Raw genomic sequence first — 27047 nt, forward strand, 5'->3', positions numbered from 1 at the left:
GAATATTTAACAGGAAAAACGATCATCAGGAGATTACCTCGAAAACATTCATGTTTAAGACAGAGTTGGTGGAAGTGGTGGAGGAGGATTGTCGCGATTTAAATCTTTTTTATAGGTTGCCAATTTCACTAGTTAATGTTAAAAACTCCTAAGATAACACTATCCCGAACAAAAACAAGTAATAACCAAAAATAAATTAATTTTGAAATAGTCGTCTTATCAGGGGAAGAGGATTTTTGGATAAAAATAATTTAAGAGATTTGAAGGAAAAAATTACTGCATGGATCAATCAAACAATTTTGAAATTACAGAAGAGACCTTATAAGCATTATATAGTGTCTTCCTGAGCTCCATATAATTTTTAGATGGCTACTATAACATTAGCTTTATGATAAAAGAATGCATTCCTAAAAATATAGATCTAGTAGTAAGAGATAATCTTTTGGACCCTAAACTTCTGGACTTCCGTGTATCTACCAAGAAAAGGAACTACACTTTAAAAGAACAGAGGCACATAATACTGTACAATCAGATAAAACCATTACTTACATTAACCTGTAATTAATCTAATTGTATTAGGCGTGCATCATCAGCAGCAGAAGTAAAAATTTCTAGATGTTTTACTCAACCAGAAATGTCACCATACCAATATTAAAGTAAGATAATATTTGCGAAAAATGTTACTATCCTTCCTTTCCAAAAGCCATTATTTGCTCTCCGAAACTTATGGTAAAAGTGTTTCATCGGTTAGAATGTGTCAAGAATAATTCCCCTGTTTTAATAGTGATTTTTATAACTCCGCCGAAGCCGGTCCCAAGCCCGGTTGTGAAAGGAGGAGGGATGGATAGCTTCAGTCTGAATGGCTGTACGCCACCGCAGCGTCTCAGGGGGTAGGTGAGGAAAGTGCAGGAACTTTGCAGTCTTGCAGATTACTCACTAAGGAAGCTATCTACACACCTGGCAGCTAGGGATAAAATGCACCACCAAAAAATGAGAAGAAGGAGAAATTTAAGGTCCGGTACGGATAACCGGCGGGAGTCGTCTGACTTGGTGACTGGGTCGGGCTCTCGTAATGGACAGCACGGCGTCGAAACCGCTAGTCGTGGGGCGGTTCGACGTCTAGGCGCCACGACGACCAGGAGCACAGCTCCGCCTGCTGCAGCTGTTTCGCCACAATCTGTGGCGACCACTTCAGCAGGTTCGCGTAGGAAGCGGATGAAATGGACTGAAGAAATGAACCTCTTCATCATCCGCTCCTACTACGAAATAACGGCGGGGGCGGGTATAACATCTTACCGCCCCTTGTTGCACCAGAGATTCGTCGAGCGTTTCCCGCAATTCGCGCACGTGACTGTGCAGCGAGTCGCAGACCAGTACCGCTTCATCACTCGCAGTGACACAATCCCGGCCACCATCAGGGAACGTGTTCGACTTGAAGTCATCGGGGAAACTGGTGACCGAGAGTCGATGGGGGCAGAGGCGGCGGCATCAACAACACCACGCCGCACTGCAGGCAACAGGTTCAGTACTCGCCGAAGCACTCTTCTCCACCGTCCAGCTGAGGTTTCCGCTGAAGTTCGGGACGAATTCCAAAGAGCGTGTATAGAATTCTCGGATATGGATCCTTTGCATAGACCAGGTATTCCCAGGCTCTATGCATCTCCAGCAACTCCGGGAATTCTATCTCAAATCAATGATGAGATTGCGTCTCGACTGTGTGCTGATATGTCGCTGCTGCAACTACAATCACTTGTGTATTGTGGTGCAGTTGCGGCTATCAGATTGCACGGTCAGAAGATTCGCTTTCGTGTTATTGGTTTGAGTGACAAAAGAGATCCACCATGGAAAATTCGTCTGGAACGTCGGCGGGACTCACTAAGGCAGGACATTGCTAGACTGATTCAGATCAGCACTGGCAATGCCAGCCGACGGGTGAGAAATAAAGTGCAGAGGGTTTACCGGAACTATGCCATCCCCTGTGAGACACCCGTAGTTGAAATTCTGGACACACTAAAACAGAAACTTTCTGTCATATGCAGTCGGTTACGACGGTATGGCGAAAGTTATTCCAGACGTGTCCAGAATGCAACATACGCGAGGAACCAGCGGAGCTTTTTCAGATCTCTCAACGAATCCCAACAGAGCGCCCAGACAATACAGTTCTCGATGACGGAAGCGAAAGAGTATTGGGGTGGACTTTGGGGGTTACCTGCCCAGCATGCTGAGCATGCTGAGTGGATCACCGCCGAAGGCACCCGCCATGCCAATACACCTGGCATGAATTTCGCGGATGTTACCGAAGAGGAAGTTCGACGAGCCATAAACATCTCGAAGAACTGGAGGGGCCCAGGTCTGGATCGGGTGCAGAATTTCTGGTATAAGAAATTTACCAGCGTACACAGTCGGTTGGCACGCAGTATAAATGAGGTCATGAGTCGGCCGGAGGAATTTCCACCTTTCCTCACTGCGGGAATTACCTACCTTATCCCTAAGAAGGACACGGTGCAGGACCCCGCAGACACAAGACCGATCACTTGCTTACCAACCCTCTACAAATTCATCACGTCCATTATTAGTGGAAGGATCAATGCGCACCTCGAGACCAACAACATTCTGTCCGAGGAGCAGAAGGGCTGCCGAGTTGGGTCAAGGGGTTGCAAAGAGCAACTCATTATCGACTCGGTAGTTGTAGGACAAGCAACTAGAGGCCAAAGAAACCTCTTCAGTTGCTATATCGATTATGCCAAGGCTTTTGATAGCGTTCCGCATACCTGGCTAATCGACATCCTACATCTGTATCGCATTGATCCGAAACTAATAAAGTTTTTGGCGACAGTCATGGAAGGGTGGCATACCACCTTGTCAGTCCGTACATCTGAGGGTGCTAATACCTCAGAGCCCATCCGTATTCGGAGGGGCATCTTCCAGGGGGATTCATTGAGTCCTCTTTGGTTTTGTATGGCACTGAACCCCCTTTCATGGCTACTGAATGATGCTAGAGGGCATGGTTTTGCAATAAAATATGGCCTACGTGCTAAGTGCGAACTGACACACTTGATGTACCTAGATGACATCAAGGTGTATGCTGGTACTGACAACCATCTCAGAAGTCTGTTGCGAATAATAGACATGTTCAGCCGTGATATTCGGATGGAGTTTGGATTAGACAAATGTCGAATCCAAGCCATTCGCAAAGGTCATCACGAGCCGCATGCCGGACATAGCATTGGTGACCTCCACATCGAAGCTATGACCGAGACAGACTTCTACAAGTACCTAGGAATTCTGCAAGGAACCCATGCTCGAGTTGGTGATCTGAAGGAAGCTCTGCTGTCCGAATTCCTGCGACGTGTAAAGCTGGTGCTGAAATCGCATCTCTCGGGGAAGAATAAAGTAAGCGCGTTGAATGTATTCGCCATCCCTTCACTGGCTTATGCATTCGGAATATTGCCGTGGACGAAGACCGATCTGGAAAACGTCCAGCGGCGGATACGGACAACTATGTCCAAATTCCGAATGCATCACCCAAAGTCTGCCGTGGAGCGGATGAACCTGCCTCGTGACATCGGAGGTAGGGGCGTGGTTGACGTGGCGGCACAACATCATCGCCAAGTCGACTCGCTGCGCGCTTATTTTTACAGTAAAGAGCAGGCGAGCCCCTTGCATGCGGCTGTCTGTAAGGCAGACTGTGGACTGACTCCACTTAACTTGAAGGATCGATCTTTCAATCCTCTGAGTGGGGTGAAGTCGGACCAGGAGCGGATCGAGGAATGGAAGTCGAAGGCAATGCACGGTAAACACGTGAATTGTCTTTGGCAGCCATTTGTCGATTTGCATCTGTCGAACAGGTGGCTGTGTGCTGGGGAGCTCTTTGCTGAGACGGAGGGGTTCATGTGTGCCATTCAGGATGGCGTGGTCGCCACCCGAGCTTATAAAAAGCTCATCATGAAAGAACGGGTGGAGAACGACCAGTGCAGAATGTGTGGTTCGGCGTTAGAGACGTTGGACCATCTCATTTCTGGCTGTACTGTTATGGCACCGGTGCAATACATCACCAGGCATAATGCTGTATGTAAGATTATCCATCAAAACCTTGCATATAAGCATGGGCTGATCACGGGAACATGTCCGGTTTACCGATATGAGCCGCAAGCAGTACTTGATAGTTCTGCTTACAGCATGTATTGGGACCGGCAAGTTCTGACTGATCGCCATACCGCACACAACAAGCCTGACGTACTGCTAGTTGACAAGACGGGTCGCTCCGCGTATATTATTGATGTTGCTATCCCCCATAATAGCAACATTGAACGGAAATACGTGGAGAAGAAGGTGAACTATGAGCCATTGGCTCGGGAAATCAAAGAAATTTGGCGTCTCGAGCGGGTGGTTGTGGTTCCCATAATATTGTCAGCTACAGGTATTGTACCTAAATCCCTCACGGCTTCCCTTGATGTCCTGGGACTTTCGCACAGTCTGGTTCAAACCATGCAGAAGTACACCATTCTGCATACGTGCTCGATGTTGCGGGGGGTACTCGACGGATTCTCCCACTGACCTACCACCGGCCACCACCACCAGTGCCCCTTTAGTTTTTAAGTAGGTAGGATCGTCCGAGCCTAAATGCTTGGCACTTAGTGCTAGTATTAGGTAAAATCCGGCATCTGCCGAGATTGTGATAACTCGGAAATAATAATAATCGTTGGCACAACAATCCATATTGGATCAGGGCCTTGAAGTGTGTTAGAGCACTTCATTCAAGACCGTAACGGTACACTACAGTAGACTGTAGGAGACAATGTGGTCAGCATTGCGCTCGCCCGAGATTATTACCCTGATTTGACTCAGGTACTCATTCACAGCTGAGTCGACTGGTATCCGACGACAAATCACGATACAAATTTGATTTTTATATGAAAGATAAAGGACGTTCTGGAATGCCAAAAAAATTCCACGCGTTTTTTGGTGGAGACTGGAACCAAACTTAAGAAGAACTTACAGTGTTATTGGAAGTTAACCATCAACCCATTTCTAAGCGGTTATTTTGACTAGGCATATTCTGAAAGCAAAGCAACCACAACCAACCAAGAGACGCGGCAAAGCGGGTACTCTCGTGTAAGCTGCTGGTCGAGTGACGAAGTCGTATTACTACTAGTAAAAAAAATCGTGGAGTAAGCAGGGCTCCACATCAACATCGTCAGCAAAGACAAAGATCTATTTCTCGGAGCTTCTTCTCTGCTCTTCGGGGTATCAGCTAGATGTAGGAAATGGGAATCCCTAGCTCATCCGCCGTATTTCAATCAACAGCGCGGGACCTATCTGGACAGCATTTCCCTTCGTATGAACAAGTGAAAAATTGGGTCTTGTTCTTCAGCCTTTGTCCCGTTCAGAAGCGGGCTCGGCGCGTCTTGATCGGGTGGGCCATTATTCGCGGCCAAAAGCCTGGTCTGGATGCAGTCACGGGATTTGAAATCACCGTCCAAAGCATCAAGCCACCGTTACTTCGGCCGGGTTTTTTGTTTTTTTCCATCGACTTCGATGATCAGACCAATCTTGGCAAGTGAATTCTCGGTAGCGCAAATTGCGTGACCATACCATTAAGTCAGTTCAACCATAATGTTAAAGTGCCAAGTCTTTTTCCAACGTAGTCCCCCCATGCTTTCAGAAAAGTTGAAAAAGGTATAGTGGCTTATTTATAACCATTCTTAATCTCTGTATCTTCTTGAAATTAGCTAAATACAAGTCAAAAACTAGGATTTTGACTTTTTTATTAATCACGAAATTAATTTCATGTAAACAATTTTTTTTTAAATGAGATCATTAGAATTAAAACTGGACATGGTTTTTAATGCTAACCTGCTGGGTAATTAAATCCCTTATATGCTGGATGATTCCCTCGAATAGTAGATGCAAGATGAGCGGAAAAGCTACGTACAATTATATCCCTAAGATTCAGTCAGGTACTAAGCAGGACCGATCAAGTCCATTGGAGAACAGGAAGGAACCAAAGTGATGAGACGTTCTTGTCTTGCGTAAATATACACGTTCGATACAAAGAACGATTTGAAATATTAAATTGTATTAGTATTGGATCAGGAGCTTTGGTGTTCAAAGATATTTTGAAATAATGCACAACTTAAGATTCACAACTCATATGATTAACCTGAAAAGAGGCAACAGATATTGCACTGATTCGGAAGTCAATGATACGACGTGTATCACAAATATGGAAGAAAATTTTCTCCCAATTGGTCCAGTCCGACATCACCTGGATAAGGACTTAGGACTCCCTCAATCCTCAAACGACATTTTGCTTTCCAAAAGTGAAATACACAGCCCGTCGAAAACCTTCGTTCTTCCTTTGGCCTGTTTCGCTATTGTTGTTGTCCTCATCCTTTTATTGTTTTCCAACGACATAGCATTTTATTTTAGACTACTTCTGCTATGGCTGAATCATTTTTTTGAATGAAGTTGTTTAGAATAACCTTACTAGGTGTAGCGTCGTTTTTAAATTTAGCAAGTCAATTGCTTTTGTGGTAATAAATTTCTACGGTTATTTTCTAGGCACAAACTACAACCGAATTGTTAATAGACCTCCCTATCACCGAAATAGCTAAAAAAATCCGTACATTTTATGTTTGTTGACATTGTTGCCACGTTATTGTTGTTATGGCTCACAGCTGAAGGTGCTGTTTCTATATTATGTGAAGAAACAATTTTTTATTTGGGCAGTCAACGTTCAGTGGTAGCAGATGAGAAATTAAATTTTGTCATTCGTGCGATTTGGTCTGATAGCACCCAGCTCTCCCTTTAGGAGTAATATCTTCAAAAGAAAAACCAGTCTATGCTTTTGATGAAAATTCGTTTGCAAGAATTTCCGGTGTAAATTCAAGTGTACTTTTCACCGGCATTAGCTGAATACACTGTCGAAATTACCTGGAAGGAATAATGACGAACTTCTTAAAAATGAATAGGTAAAATTAGTGCGCCAAAAATTAAAAAAAAAAACACATGAGCTTGCATTGTGTTTTTAGAAAACGGGGTGAATACGACAGAGAAGACGATACTGCATAAAAAACTGCCAACAAAGGAAAATCTACTCAATTGTGAACAACTGTTGAGAGACCTGGTAACTGGTCAACTGTGTTAAAAAGGATATAAACCGGGCAATAAAATACAGTGGTTAGAGCGCAAGGCTGTCGTACGGAAGGTCGCGGTTCAAATCTCAGTGGTGGCAGTGGAATTTGCATCGTGATTTGACGTCGGATACCAGTCGACTCAGCTGTGAATGAGTACCTGAGTCAAATCAGGGTAATAATCTCGGGCGAGCGCAAGGCTGACCACATTGCCTCCTACAGTGTACTGTAGTGTACCGTTACGGTCTTGAATGAAGTGCTCTAACACACTTCAAGGCCCTGATCCAACATGGATTGTTGCGCCAACGATTATTATTATTAGTAAAATACAAATAACAGCCAATGAACAGGCAATTCTCTGTTTAGATTGAAGTTGTTAAAAAATTAATCAGACGTTCAGAGGACTTTTGCAATGGTAATCATTTTTTTTTTCTCAAATGTCCTTAAAAAGAAACTCAGCGCTAGTGGCTCTGTATTTTCACAAAACTTAAAGCTTTAGACTATTTGTACCTTCTTAATGTTATCTGTCACTTCAGTTTGAGAGTTGAACCAGAAAAAAACCAAAGGAAATTTTTATATTCTCCATAAATACTCTGATTTCGTGAAAAAAGTTCTTCTTCAAATTTTCGAAAATTTCCTCTAGAAGATTGAGACCAGAAGTCTCTTACAACCATGAACGGTCTCATCCAATTAAAACACGGAACAGGCTCTTAATTGCTTCCCCAATGCAATTATTGCCTCATAAATTTTGTAATTGACAATAGTCAAGTGGGACGTTCACTTTGGCCACCCTCAATTCTCCAACTGCATGATATCCTCTATCTGTAATATGAACCGATTTAAATAGCAAGTTTTAGTAGGTAATCGTAGTGAAACAAACACAGGAGAAGTGATGAAAATACCATGTAGATGGTTATCCAATCCTTCATGGATAACGTAGTACTGAGTTTATTATCCTGTTTAAGATAGTGCTTGGGTTTTAAATTCCCTTAAAACTTGTAGATGGAATGGAATAGATAAGCATCTTGACATAAGGATGAAGCGTATAGTTCGTAAAATGCGAGAGAAACGCTATTAATCAACAGAAATTGGGACAGGACGAAATTAGAATACAAACATCAGATGAAAATGGAACTTTCTACTTCGCACAATCAATAGAACATGGTATAATAAAAATGTATAAAGAAATTGGTTTCAGGACTAGCAATGAAAGAATCATATCATATATTGCCTCCTATGTTTAAACAATAGTTCACAAAAACTGCGAGTCCGCCGACTTTTGGGCCCCCACTGGTACAGTAATGACTAATACGTAATGTATCTGTTAAGTAAAAGAATGACAAAAGAAAACAAATCGGAACCCGATTATTTAGTGTAGTATTTTCAAGTAAAAGAGAAACTTTTGACCAATTATAAGTTTGTTGATAACAGTACCATCTCCACCAAACTTTTCAGTTTGACTCTTCATATCATTGGTCACTTTATTGTACAATTTTACGTTGAGCTCAAAGGGGTGTAGCGAATTCGTAAAATATAGTAATATACCGTTATTTTTATTTAAACTGATTTCGGTATAAAGAGGATTCTGAGGCCTCTAAATATCATATGCAAGCATCACCATTATTTTATCCAAATTTGTCGGCTCTACGACTTTTAACAATGGGTCCTTGTCATTGCCTAGTCCCCGCACTTTACTCCTTCACAACAAATATCGAAAATACGCATCAGAATTTCTACAAAACCTTAAAAGAAGAAAGAGAAGGGTTCAAGAAAATAATCAAGTAAGTAGGAATAGGAACTTATTAGCAATGCGGGTCACACGTACTGATAGAATTTAGCATTTGTGTTGATTCAACCAGTAAAATTATCGAAATCCAACCACATCGTATTCGATATACTTTTATCTCTTAATATAGAGATTCAGGTGGAACAGATTATTTTCACATTTGAAGATAAATAAATTGCTACTAAGAAATGTTTCCGTCTACCGTATTTTGAAAATTTGGAATAATGTGAAATGTGTCGAATTTCAAAAATTTAGATTAACTTAGAAATGGGATTTTTTGCAATTACTGCGAACAAGATTGATATATGTATGTATCTGTGTAAGTGGAAAGATACCAGCGTATGCAAACAGAAAAAGCTGTTTTTTACGAGGTATATAAATTGTAGCTTGTCGCACATAAAGTGGTCAGCAAAACAAGAACATTGAATTAGCAAACAGCAAGGAGCTAGCAGACGAAACTCGTAAATTGTTCCTGCATTTTGCAAAAAGTTACAATTTCTTAAGATCGGACCGGTTTCTGATGCCTTGCTTTCGAATTTCCCAAGACAGTTATTGAAAATAAAATTACATTTTATACATGCCCGTATAAGTTTGACGACGCATAGGTGATTTATTGTGTATACATTATAGTTGTAGCTTAAATTATTCTCTAACGGATTGATGTGCTAGAGTTTCTTGTGCTTCTAATTATAGGAAAATTATGGGCGATATGTTTTGGGTATAATATCTGACTAGATTAGAAAATTAATAAGTTGAGCTTTTTATAAATATTGTAATTTTTAATGGACCGAGAAAAATTTTCCTCATTCTAAAGCCGTCTTCATACTTCCTTGATACGCAAAATTCTAAGACAATAAAATTATGTAGAATTCAATCGAGACTTCAAGCATTTAAGCCTAGACAGTCTTTTCAAAACTAGAAAATACTCACCTTAAGTATTGCTGCATTTTGTTCTGTTTTAATACCATCCATTTCAGTTCTATTTCGCATTGCTGCCGCTGCTTTTGCTTCCTTATAATCTATATCACCAGCTTGTAATCGTTTCATTTCTGCTAAATTTGATGTGGCCTGTTCAGATCTAAAACCGTCCGTAACGACTTCTGTTTTTGATGCTGACGTCATACGTTTCTCCTCAAATTTTACAGTGTCTACAGTGGTCGTTTTACCAGCAGTCAAATGTCCGTTCGTCAATTCTGGTAAGGCATGTGTTAAATCTAATTTCAGATCATCACTAGGGGTTTCGTCGTTGGGAAATGTCACCAAAGGTTCCTTGGGGTCATCGACTATGTTTTCTAATGATGATCGAATCCTGAAAAGTAAATGGAGAAATAAAGTATGTGTAGCATATATAAAATGAATGCATTAAAATCGGATAATTATTGTGAACTGAAGAAACAAATCAATTAAATTATTCAATACAACATACAGCAGTAAAACGTTTTAAGACTTGAATCTGGAGCTTTTTTCGTTGGACCTTTTGTCGGTTTTGACAATTACATAGAACTCGTTCCAATTCGACTGTAAATATTACTTTTATCATTTCTTCATTTTGAATTTACTGTTAAAGAATTGAAGTCCGGAATGAAATCGACGAAAATTGGATAAGTTACCACTTTTGATTTAACAATTTACAATAACATAAAATGTTACAAAGGGGGCGGAGGCTGCGGACTGTTTGTTATGATTCTACTACTCCATTAATTGGTCACAAGATTAGATACCGGAGCCATCGCAATCTTTGCAATCACGAGAAACAAAATTTTCAGCAGAATTAGGTTCTAGAGCATTCGCCACATTGGTAAAAGGACCTTTTATGATTAGTACTCTAGTAGATAAAGCTAAATCACTTTGGAATTTTTGCTCATGGATCTGACATTTCTGTGTCCAATACAGATTCTGAATTGGGTCGTTTTTTGATAATACGAGCAGATGAATTTCTGGTGGACTTTGGCGTACCAAACGGAGAAAAAATTACTTCAAAATCCTGCATTCATTGTTACTTTTTTGATTTATCTAACTTTCCGTAAATTTTTATATAAATTAATTGTTCAATTTTTCGCTCATTTAAATCCTTGCCGAATTTACGTGTAGCTTTCTCTCTCCTTAGTTCCGAACTCAGGTATACTTCTTAAGGAGGGCATCCCGTGTGACGGCTGTTTTTTTCAACTTTTTTGGATACAAATGCGATTTTTTAACATTTATTAATATTTTGGACATACATAACTATTTCAGACCGATATCATCGCTCATTATTGAAGTATGCAGCAACTTATCCACCCATTTCCAAAAAAGTGTTTTTCGGGTGCCACGTTAGAGAGCGTCTTGCTCATTTAAAAAAAAAATAAACGGCATTTTAACGTATGGAGTATACCACGGTTCGCAAACTAGGATTATTAAAAAATAAAGAAAGGTAAATTTTTTGTAAATGTTTTTTCTCCCTTCTTTAATGTATGAAAAAAAGGGTCTAATGAATCGCAATTATCCTAGTTTGCGAACCGTAGAAAAATGTTCCAAGTCGTAAAAATTCCAAAGAATTTCGTTGGATCGATTTTGGACTACGGCTTGACCATTAATTTGCTATACCTAGTCCCTAAACCTTCGGCTCTTCAAAAATACTGTCTTCAATTCTGGCGCTTTTAGCAAACTCATTCGAACGGGTAAATTCGCATTTCATTGCGGCGACCGACATAAACCTGACGACACTTTACCTATTTAACACTGTAATTTCCGAATGACTTGGGATATCGAAAAAGCGCTTTACCCAAATATTCTACACTATATATAAAATACAGTTGATAGAAAAAAGCCGGTTCCATGAATCTGATACACGGAATGACCCCCTTAAGTTATTGTTTCAAATATCTGATAAGTTTAGTTTCAGTGCGAGCACAGAGACAGCACAGATATTGAGCGTCAGTGAGTGAAGATTAAAGCTTACAAAAATGAGTACCATAAGAAGTGAACAGCTCTCGCATATTCAGTACAATGGCCTTGTTTTGCATTGCAACCCTGCATAGTCAGTGAAGTAGTTATTGGGAAAAGTTCGATAGATAAGCCAACCAAGTTTAACTATAGAAATGCTATTCATATCTGAAGATGAACAAGGTAAAAGTGCGAACAGATTTTCCAAACAGTGAATAAAACCAGCAAGATATATTGTAAACAGAATACCATATTTAGAAAGAGCGCTGAGAGAATTTATTGCTCCTTAACCAATTCTGGTAGGAATATTACAATAATTTGCAGCTTTTGACCTCAAAAAATTCTCCTATTTTTTGGTAACTTGCAAAAAGGAAAAAATAACAACTTTGTTTCATGAACCATTTCAACCGGTAAATGTGGTTTAATTATATCTAAGTTCAATTTTTTTAAACAACTTCTTGAAAGAGTTGTTATTGTTATTTTGTTGAACTTTTAAGATACTAAATTTATCTGTCCACTTTTGAACTTTTGAAATTTTTGAGCCGTTGTTGACCGGACAGAAAAGTAGTCAATTTTAATAGACAGCTACGTAAATTAACTCCGAGTTATTTATCAATATACTGGATCGTTCTGTAAGTTTAGTCGTTCGATAAAAGGCGGCGCTATTTTATTCGTCCATTTATATTTCTAAGCATGGTGCGACTGTTTGATCAGCACTTGTGAAGTTTCACATAGATCTGTCAATTCATTCGAATGTTTAAATCTGTTCCAAGTTGACGTGTCATGGTATTTTTACAATGGAAAAAAATGAATATCATATGTAAAAGCAATTTAAAAAAAATGCTTAGTACCAAAACAAATTTATAAATGGATGTTAAAAGTATATAAGGACTCTTCACCTTCATTTAGAACAGCAGAAAGATGGGTTGTGGAATTTAAACGTGGTCACAAAAGTGTTGAAGACGATCCAAAAAGTGGAAATTACATTAAAAGTACAAAATATGGCTTTGACAGATCGTCGATTAATTGGGAGAATAGAAGCCCTAGGGATCTAATTGTGCAGTATGAGTAATATTTTGGCTGGTCTCAGAAAGCTGCAGGCACAATGATGACTTTCTCAGTAACGTATGGAGTTTTAAATTATGTTTAGGAACTGAAGGAGCTGTGAGCTTGCCGTCTACTTGACAGCGGAACGGAGTAAATGGGAAGGAACTTTCTTCCACTGCTCTTTGTTCATCGACCCCTCTACTTTGAACTAGCAATCAATTTTTTCAAAAATCAACAACTTGCGCTTTCATTTTAGGAAGAATAAAATGATCAGAATCATTCTAAATAAGAAAAAAAAACTAAGGAATTGGAATTTTTCTTTGAGAGGCAATCCTCTAGCCAATTACATCAGGCTACTGTCATGGCAGATATGAAATTGTTTCCTTTAGACTTGAAAAGCAGAGAACGGGATCCCATGTCGAATGTTACTTAAATCCAACAGAAAATCGAGAGAGAGAGAGAGAAGAAAAAGAGACCCATTGACTGAGGTGAATAGTTCAAAATTTGTTGTTGCCAGGCATTGACATCGAATCCTCTAACAAATGGTTGACTAACGGTGCACTATTTTATGAGGCCGAAACATCCCTAACTTCAATTCAGGATGCTTCGCTCACAACAAAAAACTACAAATCGTACATTCTTCCCGCCTCCTCAATCACCAACTAAAATTGTAGGTTATGCCACTGTGAAGAGGAAACCATCCAGCACATAACATCTGCGTACTGGATGTTGAGTCTGCAAGATTCTCCATCAAAATCTTGCGTTGAAGTATAACTTAGTGGCAACCTTCCATTCTTATTATAAATATACTCCGCAGAAAATCTTGAAAAATGATCGTTCCAAACTGCAACAGACCCGATCTAGTTCTGCTTTTCAAGGTGCAACGAGCGTTCTTTATTATTGATGTTGCCATACCGGTGGACTACCATACGTTGAATACTATTGAAAAACAGCAAGAAAAAATCTGGAACTACGGCCCCTTGGCGGACGATATGAAGCAGACTTGGAGACTATAAAAAATCGAAGTATTCCCAGTGGTAATTCCGGCTCAATAGGTTACGGTAGGCGGGTCACTTAATACGAATGGATGAGGATGATCCCCCTATTGTAGAAAAAGAAGATAAGGCTGACCCTGCCTAAGATGGAGCGATAGCGTAGGCCAGGACGTCAGACAGCTTTTAGGGATATCGAATTGATGGATCTCGGCGCAAAACCGAGATGTCTGGAGTTCCTTATTAAGGCAGGCCTAGACCGGATACCGGTTGTTGCGCCGATGATGATGAATAACTATGGTAGAAAAAGACGACGTGGCAAACCCTATCTCAGATAGAGCGATGGCGTAGACCAGGACGTTAGACAGCCGGGTTATCTGGAGTTTCATATTAAAGCAGGCCTAGACCGGATCCGTTATTGCGCCGGTGATGATGATTATTATGCTTCTCACCATTTTTCATCAGCATCAATAGGAAAATTCCCCGATTCAAACTAACTTTTTATTTTTCTGTCGTGATAAAGATGGTGTGATGCGGTAGTTGAAGTTCAAAAAAATATTGACTTAGGATGTTAAAAAAAAAGTGATTTGTCCATAAGTCAACAAGTGAAAGAAGTGAAGATAGTATTTGGCTTGCATAACATATTAAAATTTGAAATAAGTTTTGCTCCAACACAGTCCATTACTTTCCCTCATATAGACCAAAGAAATCTTTTTTTTAAGTATCAATACTGATAAAAAATTTATTCCTCCACATGAAAAGCATTTTCGTCTTTCCTTTAAAAAAAACCAGAACTCGCCGATTTTCAAGGTCGTTTTTAAATAAAATATTATCAACTGGGAATGTTCTTAATGCGGGTCTAACAGGAGACAGAAAATAAGAACACAAATTGACTTATTGACTTACTGTTGCTTTAGTTGATTCATGGCGGCATTGTCGTTGAGCTTCAACTCCCCGAGGGTTTGCTTTGGCCGATTGATGGCCAAATCGTTGATTTCTGACATGGAATTTTTAAAATCGTTTAGGTCACGTTGAAGTGCATGTGCTTTCATTTCAGATGTGGATGATGTGACGTGATGCAGGCGCTGTGACGATGATGTTTTTGCTACACGAGTCGTTGTACTACTACTGTTAACAACCTAAAATGGACAAAGAAAAATTATTATCAGAAATGTATTTATTACTGCATTGTTTGAGCGAATTATTTGCAATTCTTTGGTTTTGTTCAACAAATTGTAACAAATACTTGATAATTTTATCTGCTGGTGAATGAAAAATCGAACCAGCTAGTGAACCATAAATCTCAACAAGTGCACATACTCCTATATCAAGTGGGTCCGTGATTTTTATTTACTCCTACTTAATTTATTTGATTAGAGATTGAACAGATTAAGTTTGAAAAGTTTGACCAACTTTATATTGTCTCCTGATTACGCCATTCACATTACAAGTACCAACTGCTTCAGGAATTTCCGCATTCCAGAACTCAATATCTTTGAAGATATGAATTATTCTCAATGAATGTGTGAAATGGACTTTCGTATTTATCAAAAAGTCTACATTAGAGTAAAATATTTCTAAAAATATAAAATTCCTAATGTTTACAAAACAACGGAGCTTTCATTAATTCCTAAATATTTGCAAGGAAATCCAAACCATTAAAATGTGTATTTGAGGTTGATACCTTTCTTAAAATAGCTGCATTATCAATTCAGCCGAAATGCATAATATCCGAACCGTGTATGACGTCAATGGCTTAAAAAGTTTTCTAAACATGGCATTAATAGCCAAAGTCGATAAGTCCTTCACCCTTGATCAGATAATTCAACCATAAGTTTTATCCATAATCACATTCATACTTTTGAATTAAATTGTGAGAAAAGGCGTATCACCAACTGATAAGTGGATGTAATTGTGTTTATTCGTCATTATGTCTAGGAATATGATGACATGTATTAAAATAATTTGTAAACTAATAGTTTGCCGAGTAGTGATAAATGAAACGGTCGAGATATAGTTTCAAAAACATATTACACGTGTATCTGCTTGTTCAAATAGTTTTGATATATCTAATCAGGTTCGTGGTTAATTAAATTCAGTTGTTTATTTATTTTGAGATCTAATGACATCATACATGAATTATGCAAACAAAATAAACCGTAGAATTCAGTAATCAATTCGGTAGCTGATAAGGATTATCCTTCACGTTTCCAATAAGTTTATGTTCGTAGAAAAAGCAAATTCCACCAATAATGTTAATAAATATGGTAGCTAATTTTATTGCCACGAATTTATATTGTAAGATGTTCAAATTTCCATAGATCATTGTTGAAGATTTGCCTGAGTATCGTCTGCATACTCTTGCAAAAGTATGCACCAGTCAATAGGACACAATACAATGAAAAGGCGCAGGAAGAGAAGGGCCGTCTAATCAAAGATTGTACTGGAGATTCACGATCCATGTTGTACGAAGGGAAAGAAAAAGTGGACGACCTGCAGGTTGCAGGAGATGTTGTCTCCCCCGTATAGGAGGAAGCTGAAAACGGATGGCCAAATGAGATAAATAAAAATCAACCTCGACCACTACGAAGCAACCCAACACCTGCTAACTAGTCGAACGTATAGGTGGCAGCGATCTGCAAACCTTATTGAAGTTATGGTAGTACTACGTGGGTGAACGATACGTCTGGAGACGCCACGATATTGGCATGTAGAAGACAAACCACGCAAGAACCAATGTCATTCCTCGGAGCCCTCTTGATAAGGCTAAAAATAAACCCTCTACAGCTTTAAAATAATTATCGGTAATTTCAACACATGGAACTTAGAATGGGGAATCCAAGTAACCAGCACCAGAGGTGAAATCCTACTTGAAATCTTTGCAAAGCTGAACATTGTGCTAAGTTTGGATATATGCCCATCTTCCGGGTTTGCGAGTTGCGCTTGATCGTTGATCTGTACTTCCATATCGAGGAGGATGATCTGACCGGTAAGTGAATATTACACCTACAATGGCCACCAGATCATCCTTCTCGATATCGGAAATGGAGGAAGCGAAAACTGAAGGTGCATTGGGTCATAGAAAAGTAACCCTGGTTGACTGATCTGCTGAGGCTCTTAAATATAGATTCCTGGTCGTTCTAGAGGGAGTTCAATATCGAAAGGGACAGCGATGAGAAAGATGAGTCAGCTATGCTAGCATGTAACCAAAGCATGTGCTGCCACAATGCTGCAAAGGGGTTCCACCACAGTAGGAAACCAAACTAACCTGCAATTTTGCCGTTGAGAACATCCTGTCTGTAGGAAGCTGGCACATCAGGAGCGGGAGGAGGAATACCTAGATCTTCATAGTAACCTTAGAAGATCACACAAAAGGCGTACGGAATTGTCATAGGCCTTGCGTTGAGGCAAATACGAACTGGTGAGGCGCTGCCTACAATACTGTAATCAACAAGATTTCTGGGCTAAGTCACCCCAGTGGTTTTTCTTTAAAATAATTACAACCCTTTTTCCTCAACACGAAGAAAGCGGACCTCTATATTGCTCTATCTATTTTTTAGACATTATGGGGAAGATGTTGATGAGGTCATATACAACCGGCTGCTTTTCTCCATCGAGCTAGTCGGTGGTATATCAAAACGACAGTATGGGTGGCGGCAAGCCCGATCTACGGTCGATATAATAGCAATGGTCATGGATCTGACCCGGAAATCTTTGGTCGCAAAGTGCTGTACGATAATGAAGTTAGATGTCAGAAATGCTTTTGATTCGGTTAACTTGGGTTGAAGTAGGGCAACTTGGCTAAACTGTGTGTATCAGGTTACTTAGCTCCGTTAATTGAAACTTCCCTCTCGGAGAAGCTTCTAGGGTACGAGAAATTCAGAGGTCTATACTGGGAAAACTTTCCAAGAATTGAGCAGTCTAGGAGTTGTATTGACTAATTTGATTTTTGTCCATAATACCAGATGCTAAGGTGAAATACCCAGAAGTAGGAAGCATTTTAAAATTCTTGTCGGCTATAAGCTTGATTGTTATAAGCGATTTCGAGTTCCCGCTTCCGAAAACTATTAAGGACCTGAGAAGATTATCTTAAACTTCTATCGCTGTTTCTTGCCCAGGACCGCCCACCATCAACTGATCCTTAGCGCCTACATGTCTAGGCCGATAACCAAACACTCTCGTCTGATTGTGTGGTTCCCAGAGGCTATCCAGCTGTTTGAGACCACCAAGCAACAGCTGGTGGACGCTATACTTCTGACATTCCCTCAGCAAGATGCATCACTAGCCATATTCGTCGATGTCTCAGACTTTGCCATAGGTGCTGCTCTTCACCAAAAACTGAATCAAATCTGGCAGCTGATGAGCTTCCTCTCCAAACAGCTCAATCCCATTTAACGGAACTACAGCACCTATGATCGTGAGTTGCTCGCCGCGTACATCACAATTATATACTTAGGGTATTCCCTTGAAGACAGACCGTTTGCTTTAAAACAAAAGCCCTTCAAAGCGTCCCCCCCAACTTCGGCACATGGACTTGATCAGCCAATTCATTTTCTACATTCAACACGTGTCTGGAAAAGATAACGTGGTTGCAGATGTTTTGTCACGCGTTGCAGAGATCAAGATCACCGTCACCGTCGATTTTCCGGCAATCGCCGAGACGCGGAAGGACCACGCAGTTCTTTAGAGCTTGAAGACCAACTCCAAATATACTTTTAGGGAGTTTCCAATCTTCGGCTCAACATCCGATATTGACTGCGTAACTTCAGACAAGGGACGAAGGCCATATATTCCGAAAGGAAGTATTTTACTCTGTTCACGAAGTGGCGTACCCAGGGATTCGGAAAACAAATCGGTTAGTCACCGCAAAGTATTTCTGGCTGTCTATAAACTCGGAAGCGCTTTAATGGCTCACCCACTTGATTGCAGGTCCTCCCTCTAGTTCTCCGAACAGCCAGTCGCGAAGAATTTGCTGCAAGTCCCGCGGAGTTGATATACGGGGAGAATCTGAGACTCCCCAGCGAACCTGTTCTCGACATCAGGACGGAACTCAACGCTACCCGTTTATTGCATCTGGTCAAAGACGCAATGTCAAAACTGAAACCGCTACCACCCGCCAAACACTCGAAAATTGTGACTGACGCGCCCAGGTATATCAAATTCTGTACGCAAGTTCTAATTAGGACGGACCCTCCCTGCAAGCCGCTCCAGCTGCCTTATGAGGGCCCCTTCCAAGTCCTCGAGCGAGGTGGGCATCATTTTAATCTCAACGTCCGGGACGGACATGGTCAAACGGGTATCCTTGGCACAACTGAAGGGCAAGAGGCGCGTCCGTTTTGAATTGCGGCAGCCGGGTTGCGAGAGCCGTGCGTATGATTCCTCGCCTAAACCACCCTTTGGTTTCAGCTCGAGGTGGAGTATTGTGGCCGAATGAGCAACTTGCGTGTCGGATGCACGCATCTTTGGTCAGTTCGAATGGTCATTCGCCATCGTACAATCTCACCACAAGCGATAGGGCAAAACTCATTAAGCTCCTCAAATAGACGTAATTTATGTTTTCATTATGATATTGTTCTGTAATTTTGTTTTCCATAAGAAACTTGAAACCACACTTCCATGACTGCACTTTCTGATTTCGTACTGCTAATCAAATAATTGACTTTTTAATCAGTCAGCAGTTCAGGCACTCTAAAGTTAAATTAATTTTTCTAGGAGCCTTGATAGACTATTTCATCTACATAAATGGATGCTCCAGAAGAAGCTATTATTAATCATACACAAAATTTTAAATCGGTCAAAAATATTAAAAGCTTGATTGGAATGAACGCTTCCATCCAATAAATCTCCTAAGAAATACATGCATGAATAAATCATTATTAGAATATTTCATGAATCTATGAGGGCACTTTCCAGAGTTCTGATAATCTAAATTCATGGCAAAAGTCTCTCAGATACGCCCACTCAAATCTTAGAATTGTAGCGAAATCGCATGTTATGATTCGCGTGTTTTGCAAAATTTAATCCACTTCAGTTTTAGATGCAGGCGAAATTCAATGAATTTTGCTTACAAATGTTTTTTTCAGGAGAACCAATGCAAATTCAGAGTGTATCGCAGAATTCTACAGTATTTTTATCAAATTTGGCATCAACGTCACAATTTCAAACGTTGCTAAGCTAATGACAAATATAGATAACAAATAAACCATAAGAAAAGAGAGAATGGAGGCGATAAGCTTTGGAATAGAATAAAGTGCATGGAAATTAAATGAACATTTTTATTTTTTATTATTAGAGATAAATAGACATTCAAATGTTCTTCGAATTAGGATGACTTCCGTTTCAACTTCTGTGCAAATTTCACCCACTTACATATATTTATAATATTAGGGACTAACTATTTTACATCATGTCAATTTTCCGACAATAGCACTCCCCCCTCATTTGCACTTTCTTAGTAATTGATCTATTTTTAGGACATGACTTTCCCAGAATTTTGGGATGTTCAAGGCAGACAATTTGAAGTGATTTTCTTAGGAACTACTGATTGAAAATGTTAATTGATAAAATGTATTGCAAGCAAAAAAAAAAAACAAAAAACGAAATAAATAGAGCACTTGAGTGATAGAACATGGACAAAGTGCAGATAATGAGCACTTTGGAAAAATGGAAGTCGATTCTAAAAATGGTACTTCAAATACAACTGGTGTGAAGAATACCTTTTCGCGCCGGAAATGCCACGCGCGAGTTTGAAACTTACCTAGAAATAATAGGAATATTTAGTAGAGGATTTAACGATTTTCTAACCAACTAATGTCTTTATTTCACAATCACTTTGGTTGCAGAAATTTCACAAAAATAAACTTATGCGCATAAAAGCAACTTTTTCGCACTGTACTTTGTCTTTTTGGTTTTATGAAAACGTATCAACCTCGAAAAATAAATATTTCAGGGATAAATTGATAATTTCCCAGAACTTTCGACACTTCACTCAATTCTCAAATTTTTTCAATTGTTCCGTTATCGAAATTTTCAGTTGTTATTCGCACTAGTGAACTTTATTAATTTTTTTTAGTAGAGTAGGTATTTCTCGTTATTTTCGGATGTTTCGTTCAAGGGATGTATTCGTTCGGTTGAAAATCTTATACTAAAATGATTCTGTTAAATTTTCGCGAACCGCATAATGATGAGATGATGATCTTCATCACCGTCGGGTACTCTCGGAGTACTCTGTATCAGACCGCGCTTAAAAAGCTCTTCGGCAAATAATCACGGTCTCGCGAGATGTTGACAAATAATTATGGTCTAAAAATATAAATAAATAAACAGAAAATCTGCTAATTGCACGAGCAAGCAAGAAGAAAATTATGAAGAAAACCTTCCTTATAGTCTTTTCGACTGGGGGACTTCGCGATGAGTAAAATACACAGTGAAAAGCTGGTGTTTGAGACAATGAGGAGAATATTTAATAACAATTGCAATACTAGCACTTCAGGAGCACGATAAGAGAGAAATAAGATAAGAAGCTCTGATATGTAATCATATTATAATTAACAATAAACAAATTCTAGGAATTGCACGTCGCTCCCATGGGGCGTCTAGTTGTAATCAGCTTCTCAGTAACAAAATTTTGATTACACGTTAGGTATTAGAATTACTTACAGTTTGTTTACAAAATGATTCCCAAATCTAAATAAAATTGTAGTTGCTCAAAATATATAATTTCTTTATTTTCAATCTTTCCCATTGTTGATAACTAGCTACCTTCTACGCTGGCAATATTCCGTTAATTTTTCGGCACACTCTGATTTTAATTACTTTTATGTGTATCTTTTTGGGCTAATGGAAGCTGCTTTGTTATTTGAAAATTTTTCTCAGCTATTCAGAGCTGCATCACTTCCTAAACATTCTCTACTAGAAAACATTTTTTACAGATGGTTACGGTTTTGTCCAGGACAAAGGCAACTCATCAGACGCGGAACAGCTTGACCGAAGTGGTCATCAGATGTAGTTCGCTACTTTATATCAATCCCCAAATACGTCATGGGTGCGCAGTTTCTCTCTAATTGATGCAAGGCTCCCTCAATTCCAAACAAAAATTATTTTCTACTAGGTTGGCATCTATCAATTGTACTAACTGGTGAATTCTACTGATCCCATTCTCTTCTTTTCGTTGCACGCAGAGCCGGGTGTGCGTTTGTTCTTCTACAGCCATATTATTAGAAAATTACGAAAAAAGGAAGAATCAGGTTGAAGAACACTGCAAACGAAAGCCATCACTACATAGGAAATATATTCATTTTAATGACTTCAGTTCCTCACGTGCCATTATGTCAAATTTCACATGTCGTTGAATTGATCTTTGGCTCCGCCCCGGAAAAACCATAAGAAAGATTGGAAGATCGCGCAAAGCTATTGGAAGAAAGCACACAAGATAAACCAGGAAAATAAAAAAAAATAGAAGCTCGACCGCCCTTGTGGAGCCGTAGAAGTCGAGATCGACGATTGGGAGAGAGGATTCACGACGGAGCTCATCTTCACGTGGTGCGGCTTTTAGAGTTCCCATCTTGCCTTGGCATTTTCAGAGAATGCCACTGACATAGGGCTGAAGTGTTCAAAAGAAGCCCCCCCATTCCCTATTCTGGGTAGCGCAGAGGCACACCAGTGCGTGTCAATGGAAAACTTCAGTTTTTGTAGGCAGGCTTTCAAGCCCAATTTCTAGATTTCTGCGTTTCGATATAGATCAACGCATCGGTGGTCAAATGATAGTAAGTATCACAGGGCGATACCGTGATCTGGTGCACGGTTAGTACTGATCCTGTGAAGCGTATCCTGTATTTCAATATCGACATCTCTGCTATCGAATCCTAACCAACCTCCACGCGGTGACGGCTGGGTATTTTGCCATCAAAACAGCAGATGGAGGAGGTGAAGGCGAGCTTTCCGTGGATCAAAACAGAAAAAAACTATTCAGACCGGCGCTTCTGGTAGGGGGTTGAGCGAAGCGCCTGCAACGCTTTCTCAGAAAAAATCAACGTGTTCAGGAACCCACGACACTGCCTTGAATTAGAAGGATCAAACAGCAACGACTTCGGCAACCTAAAATTGACTACTCCTGTAACAACATTAGCATCTTTGCGCTTCAAGAAACGTTAACGAAGCAAATAATTGGAGACCATACACAATACTTACCAGCAGCAAAGAGCGAAGAAGCAGAAAATTCGGTGTAGCCTTTGTTAAAAACAACACAATCAGGCAGTTGGTAACTGATTTCAAACCGATTAATGAACAAACCTGCTTATTCCGCTTCAGGATGAAGTTTCTCAATGTGTGGCATATCAATTGCCATCCACCAACGGAGGACAAACATGATGTCATTAAAGACGAATTCTACTCTCCAATGACATCAAAGTATTACTGGAAGACTAAAATTCACAACGAACTCTTCCATAGAGGCATAACAGGAAGGCAACGCCTCCATGATGAAACAAATGATAATGGTCAAAGGCTCATCGACTTCGCCAGCAGCAAAAATTTAGTCGCAAGCTCCACTTGCTTGCCCCATAAGAACATACATAAAATGCCGTGGGCATCTTTAGACGGGCGGATATTCATTCAAATCGACCACGTCCTTGTCGAAAAAAGAGCTATCTCAAACATATTGGTCATGAGGACGCTTACGAGGTGCTAATTGTGACTCGGGTCATTTCCTCGTTAGAAGCGTTTTCGATGGTATGATCACGTAACTCGCGCTAACGAGAATTCGCTTGCCGAGATTGGTCTGAAAATCGAATTCGATAATAAAAGATGAAAAGGCCGACCAAAGCAATTGTGGCTCGATACGCTGGATGGTGATTTGAATGACTCGTGACTGCACCCAGATCAGATCCTTCACAGAGCAAAATGACGCAACCGACTAAGACGAACCGATACTGCTTGTGAACGGGACATAGGCTGAAAAAGAAAAAGAGGGGATTCGGTGTGCACGGAATGGGGTTTTAGATTTCTGACGGCTTAAGTTGGAAGAAGTAGAAGCTGCTTGCAATCATAAGTAAAAAAAGTGACTCGTGTCATTGGAGTTATTGGAAGGAAGAGAAAAATCACTGCATAACCTTCGCGAAAGTGATTCAAATATGCCACCTAATTTACCAAGAACTCATTCCCGTTTAATTCATATGAGATAGCTCTCTATCGTTCTTTTTGTGGTCTTGTGCGTTTAAGAATATTTTTCTTGATTTTCAGAAGCCTCATAAGAAAGAAGGAAAAGGAAAAATCTGAGAACAACATGAACCACAGAAGATAAGATTTGGGTGATAATAGCGTCAACTGGAGAAAAACCCAATGAATAGCGACAGTGTGCTCTGAACCCAAATGGTTGTATATTTGAGGCAACCAATTCAAACGCCAGCTCCGGTTATTCCCAAAAGTCGGACATTCGAGGCTAGAGAAACATCAATTAAGGATGTTATCCGTCGTAGATCTTCCCTCTCGATCTTGAGTTTACCGACAACACTGGCGCGGTCGAGCCAATTTCCCTTGTTTTTCTTATTAAGCATCGTATAAGTTTTTGTAACTAGTCGTGGTATTCTCTGTCAGGTATTTTAGGTTCTGAAGAAGTTTCACGCATCCAATAAACAGGTCGTGGAAATTTTGACGGTGACGTGCGGGAACTCTAGTGTTCAAAAGGACATACCCTGGCCTGGACCAGCAGAGGGGTGACCAGGCGACGGAGCACTTCAGTGGAGATACACAAAAGTACTGGTGATTTTCGCGACTTTTTTTGCTTATTGGGATAGTTGTGTCCTTGTGGTTGACCATGATCAATCTTGGCTCATTCTGGCCATCGATAACTTCAATATATCCAAGGAAAAAATAATGATTTCGGAAAATTAAGTTTAATTCACAGTATTTATTCAATTTGAGTGGGTTTATTTTCATTTCTGCTTGCCACCGTCTATGTGGTGGCTGCTGAAAATAACCTCACGGAAAACATTAGAGCATATAGCGTTGTTAGAGGTCTTTTTCTTTCAACCGTTTGTATGCCTTTGGTGTGAACGCCACCGACACAACAATGATTATCAAAACAAATATCTAATGTTATACTTGTATTCCACCCCACATAAAAACATACAAGAATTCATAATTATTAATAACTTGTTATCTCGTAAGTTTTCCTTTGATCTGGATTTCCCACTTAAAACAAATTATTTATCTAATCTGGTTATTTTTGACAATAAATAATTATCAGAAGTGGTCAGTATAACAAAGCATATCATCCCCAACTCATCATCTTTTAGCAGGGAGCAAAGGTTTAAATCTTTCACAGTTCAAACTCTGTTTGTATTCCGTCCGATTTAACTATTGATTGCTAATTAGTTCTTCCCCGGAAATGTCATTCAAGGACGTTAATCGATCAATTATTTGATATTTCCAATTGTCAAAATTTGTTTCTGTTTAGTAACTAGTAAAAAAAAAATCTACAGCCTCACGTTGTTAATTAATTATACCGAAACTAGTTATCCTGATATTGTATCTACTACTAGTCTCCCGCATCCGGCGAGATACCTTTACAGTTTGAAAGTTATATTTATAGATATTTCTTTGTTTACAATTTCATACAATTGATGGATTATAATACCAATCCTTGTAGTCTACTGAACGAAATTGTTTTGTCTCATGAGGCCCAGTCTATAATTTATTGATTTGACGTTGCCGTAGTTCGAAGAAAGATTTTTTTGTCACCTCCTCCATAAAAATGACCCTCTTCTTTTTACAACGATTCTTATATGTTCCCTTAAGGGGGAAGATACCTGTAACCCGTTCAGGAAACTTAAAACTTCATTCCCATATAAATATGATGGTAATCTTCCGTATATTAAACCCTGAACATTTCAGACCCCAATTCGAAATAATTTTCAAGCCTCCTCCTTAAGTTTTCTCCTTCTTTGGCCAGTAGTAGAAGGGTCAATTTTTTCAGATATGTAATATATTCGCTGCCATTTAAACCCAACTAAGCGAAAAAGACATTGCTGTGTTTGGAATATGACCGCACATGCTGTTGTGCGAATTTATGACAAGCTGCATCCCCTTCAAATATATCAAATTTATCATAGTACGGAGTAGACTTATAAGAGAGTATGCAATAGGAAACGATTCAAAACATTGAGTGTAAGTGTGGAAAGTGATTCTTCCAGGATGTCAGAAGTCTAGGGCTCAACTTACAGACACATCATAGACGTGGGAAAATATGTGAAAGAAAAGTGTTTATAATCCACCGGTGGGGTGGAACTCATTAAGACAGAAATCAAAAGTCTAAAAATATCAACTGGAAATGAATAATCTTGAAAATGCTTCGAACCCCGTGAAGACATTTCCGATCAGGTAAATAAATAGAAAGCTCACAAAGGAAATGCATATTCAATTGAACGTCTTATGACTAATATCCACAATATTTACCGACGTCATGGGCTGTATTCTACTCACAACAATCACCGATGATTATGAAAATAAATAAAACGATCGTCGTGCGCCAACTGCTTCGTCGCGATCGTATATGTGAATTATCAGGTGATACTTGTAGCGTATTCTGATAACAACTCACCATATAAGCACATATGAGTACTACTATAGCACTCAGTGTGAAAGCGGAAAAAAACGCATAATCACTAATGTTTAACTAGACTATTTTTCATGATGATTCAGATGAAGATAGCTGGTTGGATCGTATCTAACCTGGCCTGTAAGGAGTTATTTTTCCGTATTGTATATAGATAATAGATACAATATGAATAAGAATCAAATTCCAAGATCTTTTGATAAATTCAAAAGCGTGTGTATACAAAGGAAGTTTCATATTTAGTATTTTTGTATTGTTTTTAGATATAATCGTGCAAGTACAATCATCCTCTAACTATTACATGCAATTACAGCGATGAAAACATGCCTAATTTTGACTATCAGATTATGATTTCGGTGATAACTAATGAACACAAACAATAAATTCCATTGTTTTGAAATTCGGGAAATCCCTAATTGGATATCTTTTCCGAAGGTGAGAGACTCGCAGTCAAATATTATACAAGCAGAAAACAGCCCTTTCAGTACATAGACACTAGGAAAATATAAATAGAAACATTCGATCCCTCTTTTATTCATCATAGAATTTTT

General features: G+C 39.4%; 1 protein-coding gene across 5 annotated transcripts in view; it reads right to left on the reverse strand.

The window, feature by feature from the left end:
- The window catches only part of LOC119649008 (NAD(+) hydrolase sarm1), a 199395-nt gene that overhangs the window by 31994 nt on the left and 140354 nt on the right, over window positions 1-27047 (reverse strand). For 4 of the 5 annotated variants that reach the window (XM_038050953.1, XM_038050954.1, XM_038050955.1 and 1 more), the window contains 2 exons: window positions 14790-15022; window positions 9853-10231 (listed from right to left, as the gene is read on the reverse strand). In XM_038050953.1, coding sequence (XP_037906881.1) covers window positions 9853-10231; window positions 14790-15022 — 612 coding nt within the window. Of the gene's footprint in view, window positions 1-9852; window positions 10232-14789; window positions 15023-20640; window positions 21222-27047 lie in introns of those variants that run through there. The other variant, XM_038050956.1, reaches the window with a different exon arrangement.

Source organism: Hermetia illucens, chromosome 2 (genome assembly GCF_905115235.1).
Source record: "Hermetia illucens chromosome 2, iHerIll2.2.curated.20191125, whole genome shotgun sequence".
Lineage (NCBI taxonomy): Eukaryota > Metazoa > Arthropoda > Insecta > Diptera > Stratiomyidae > Hermetia > Hermetia illucens.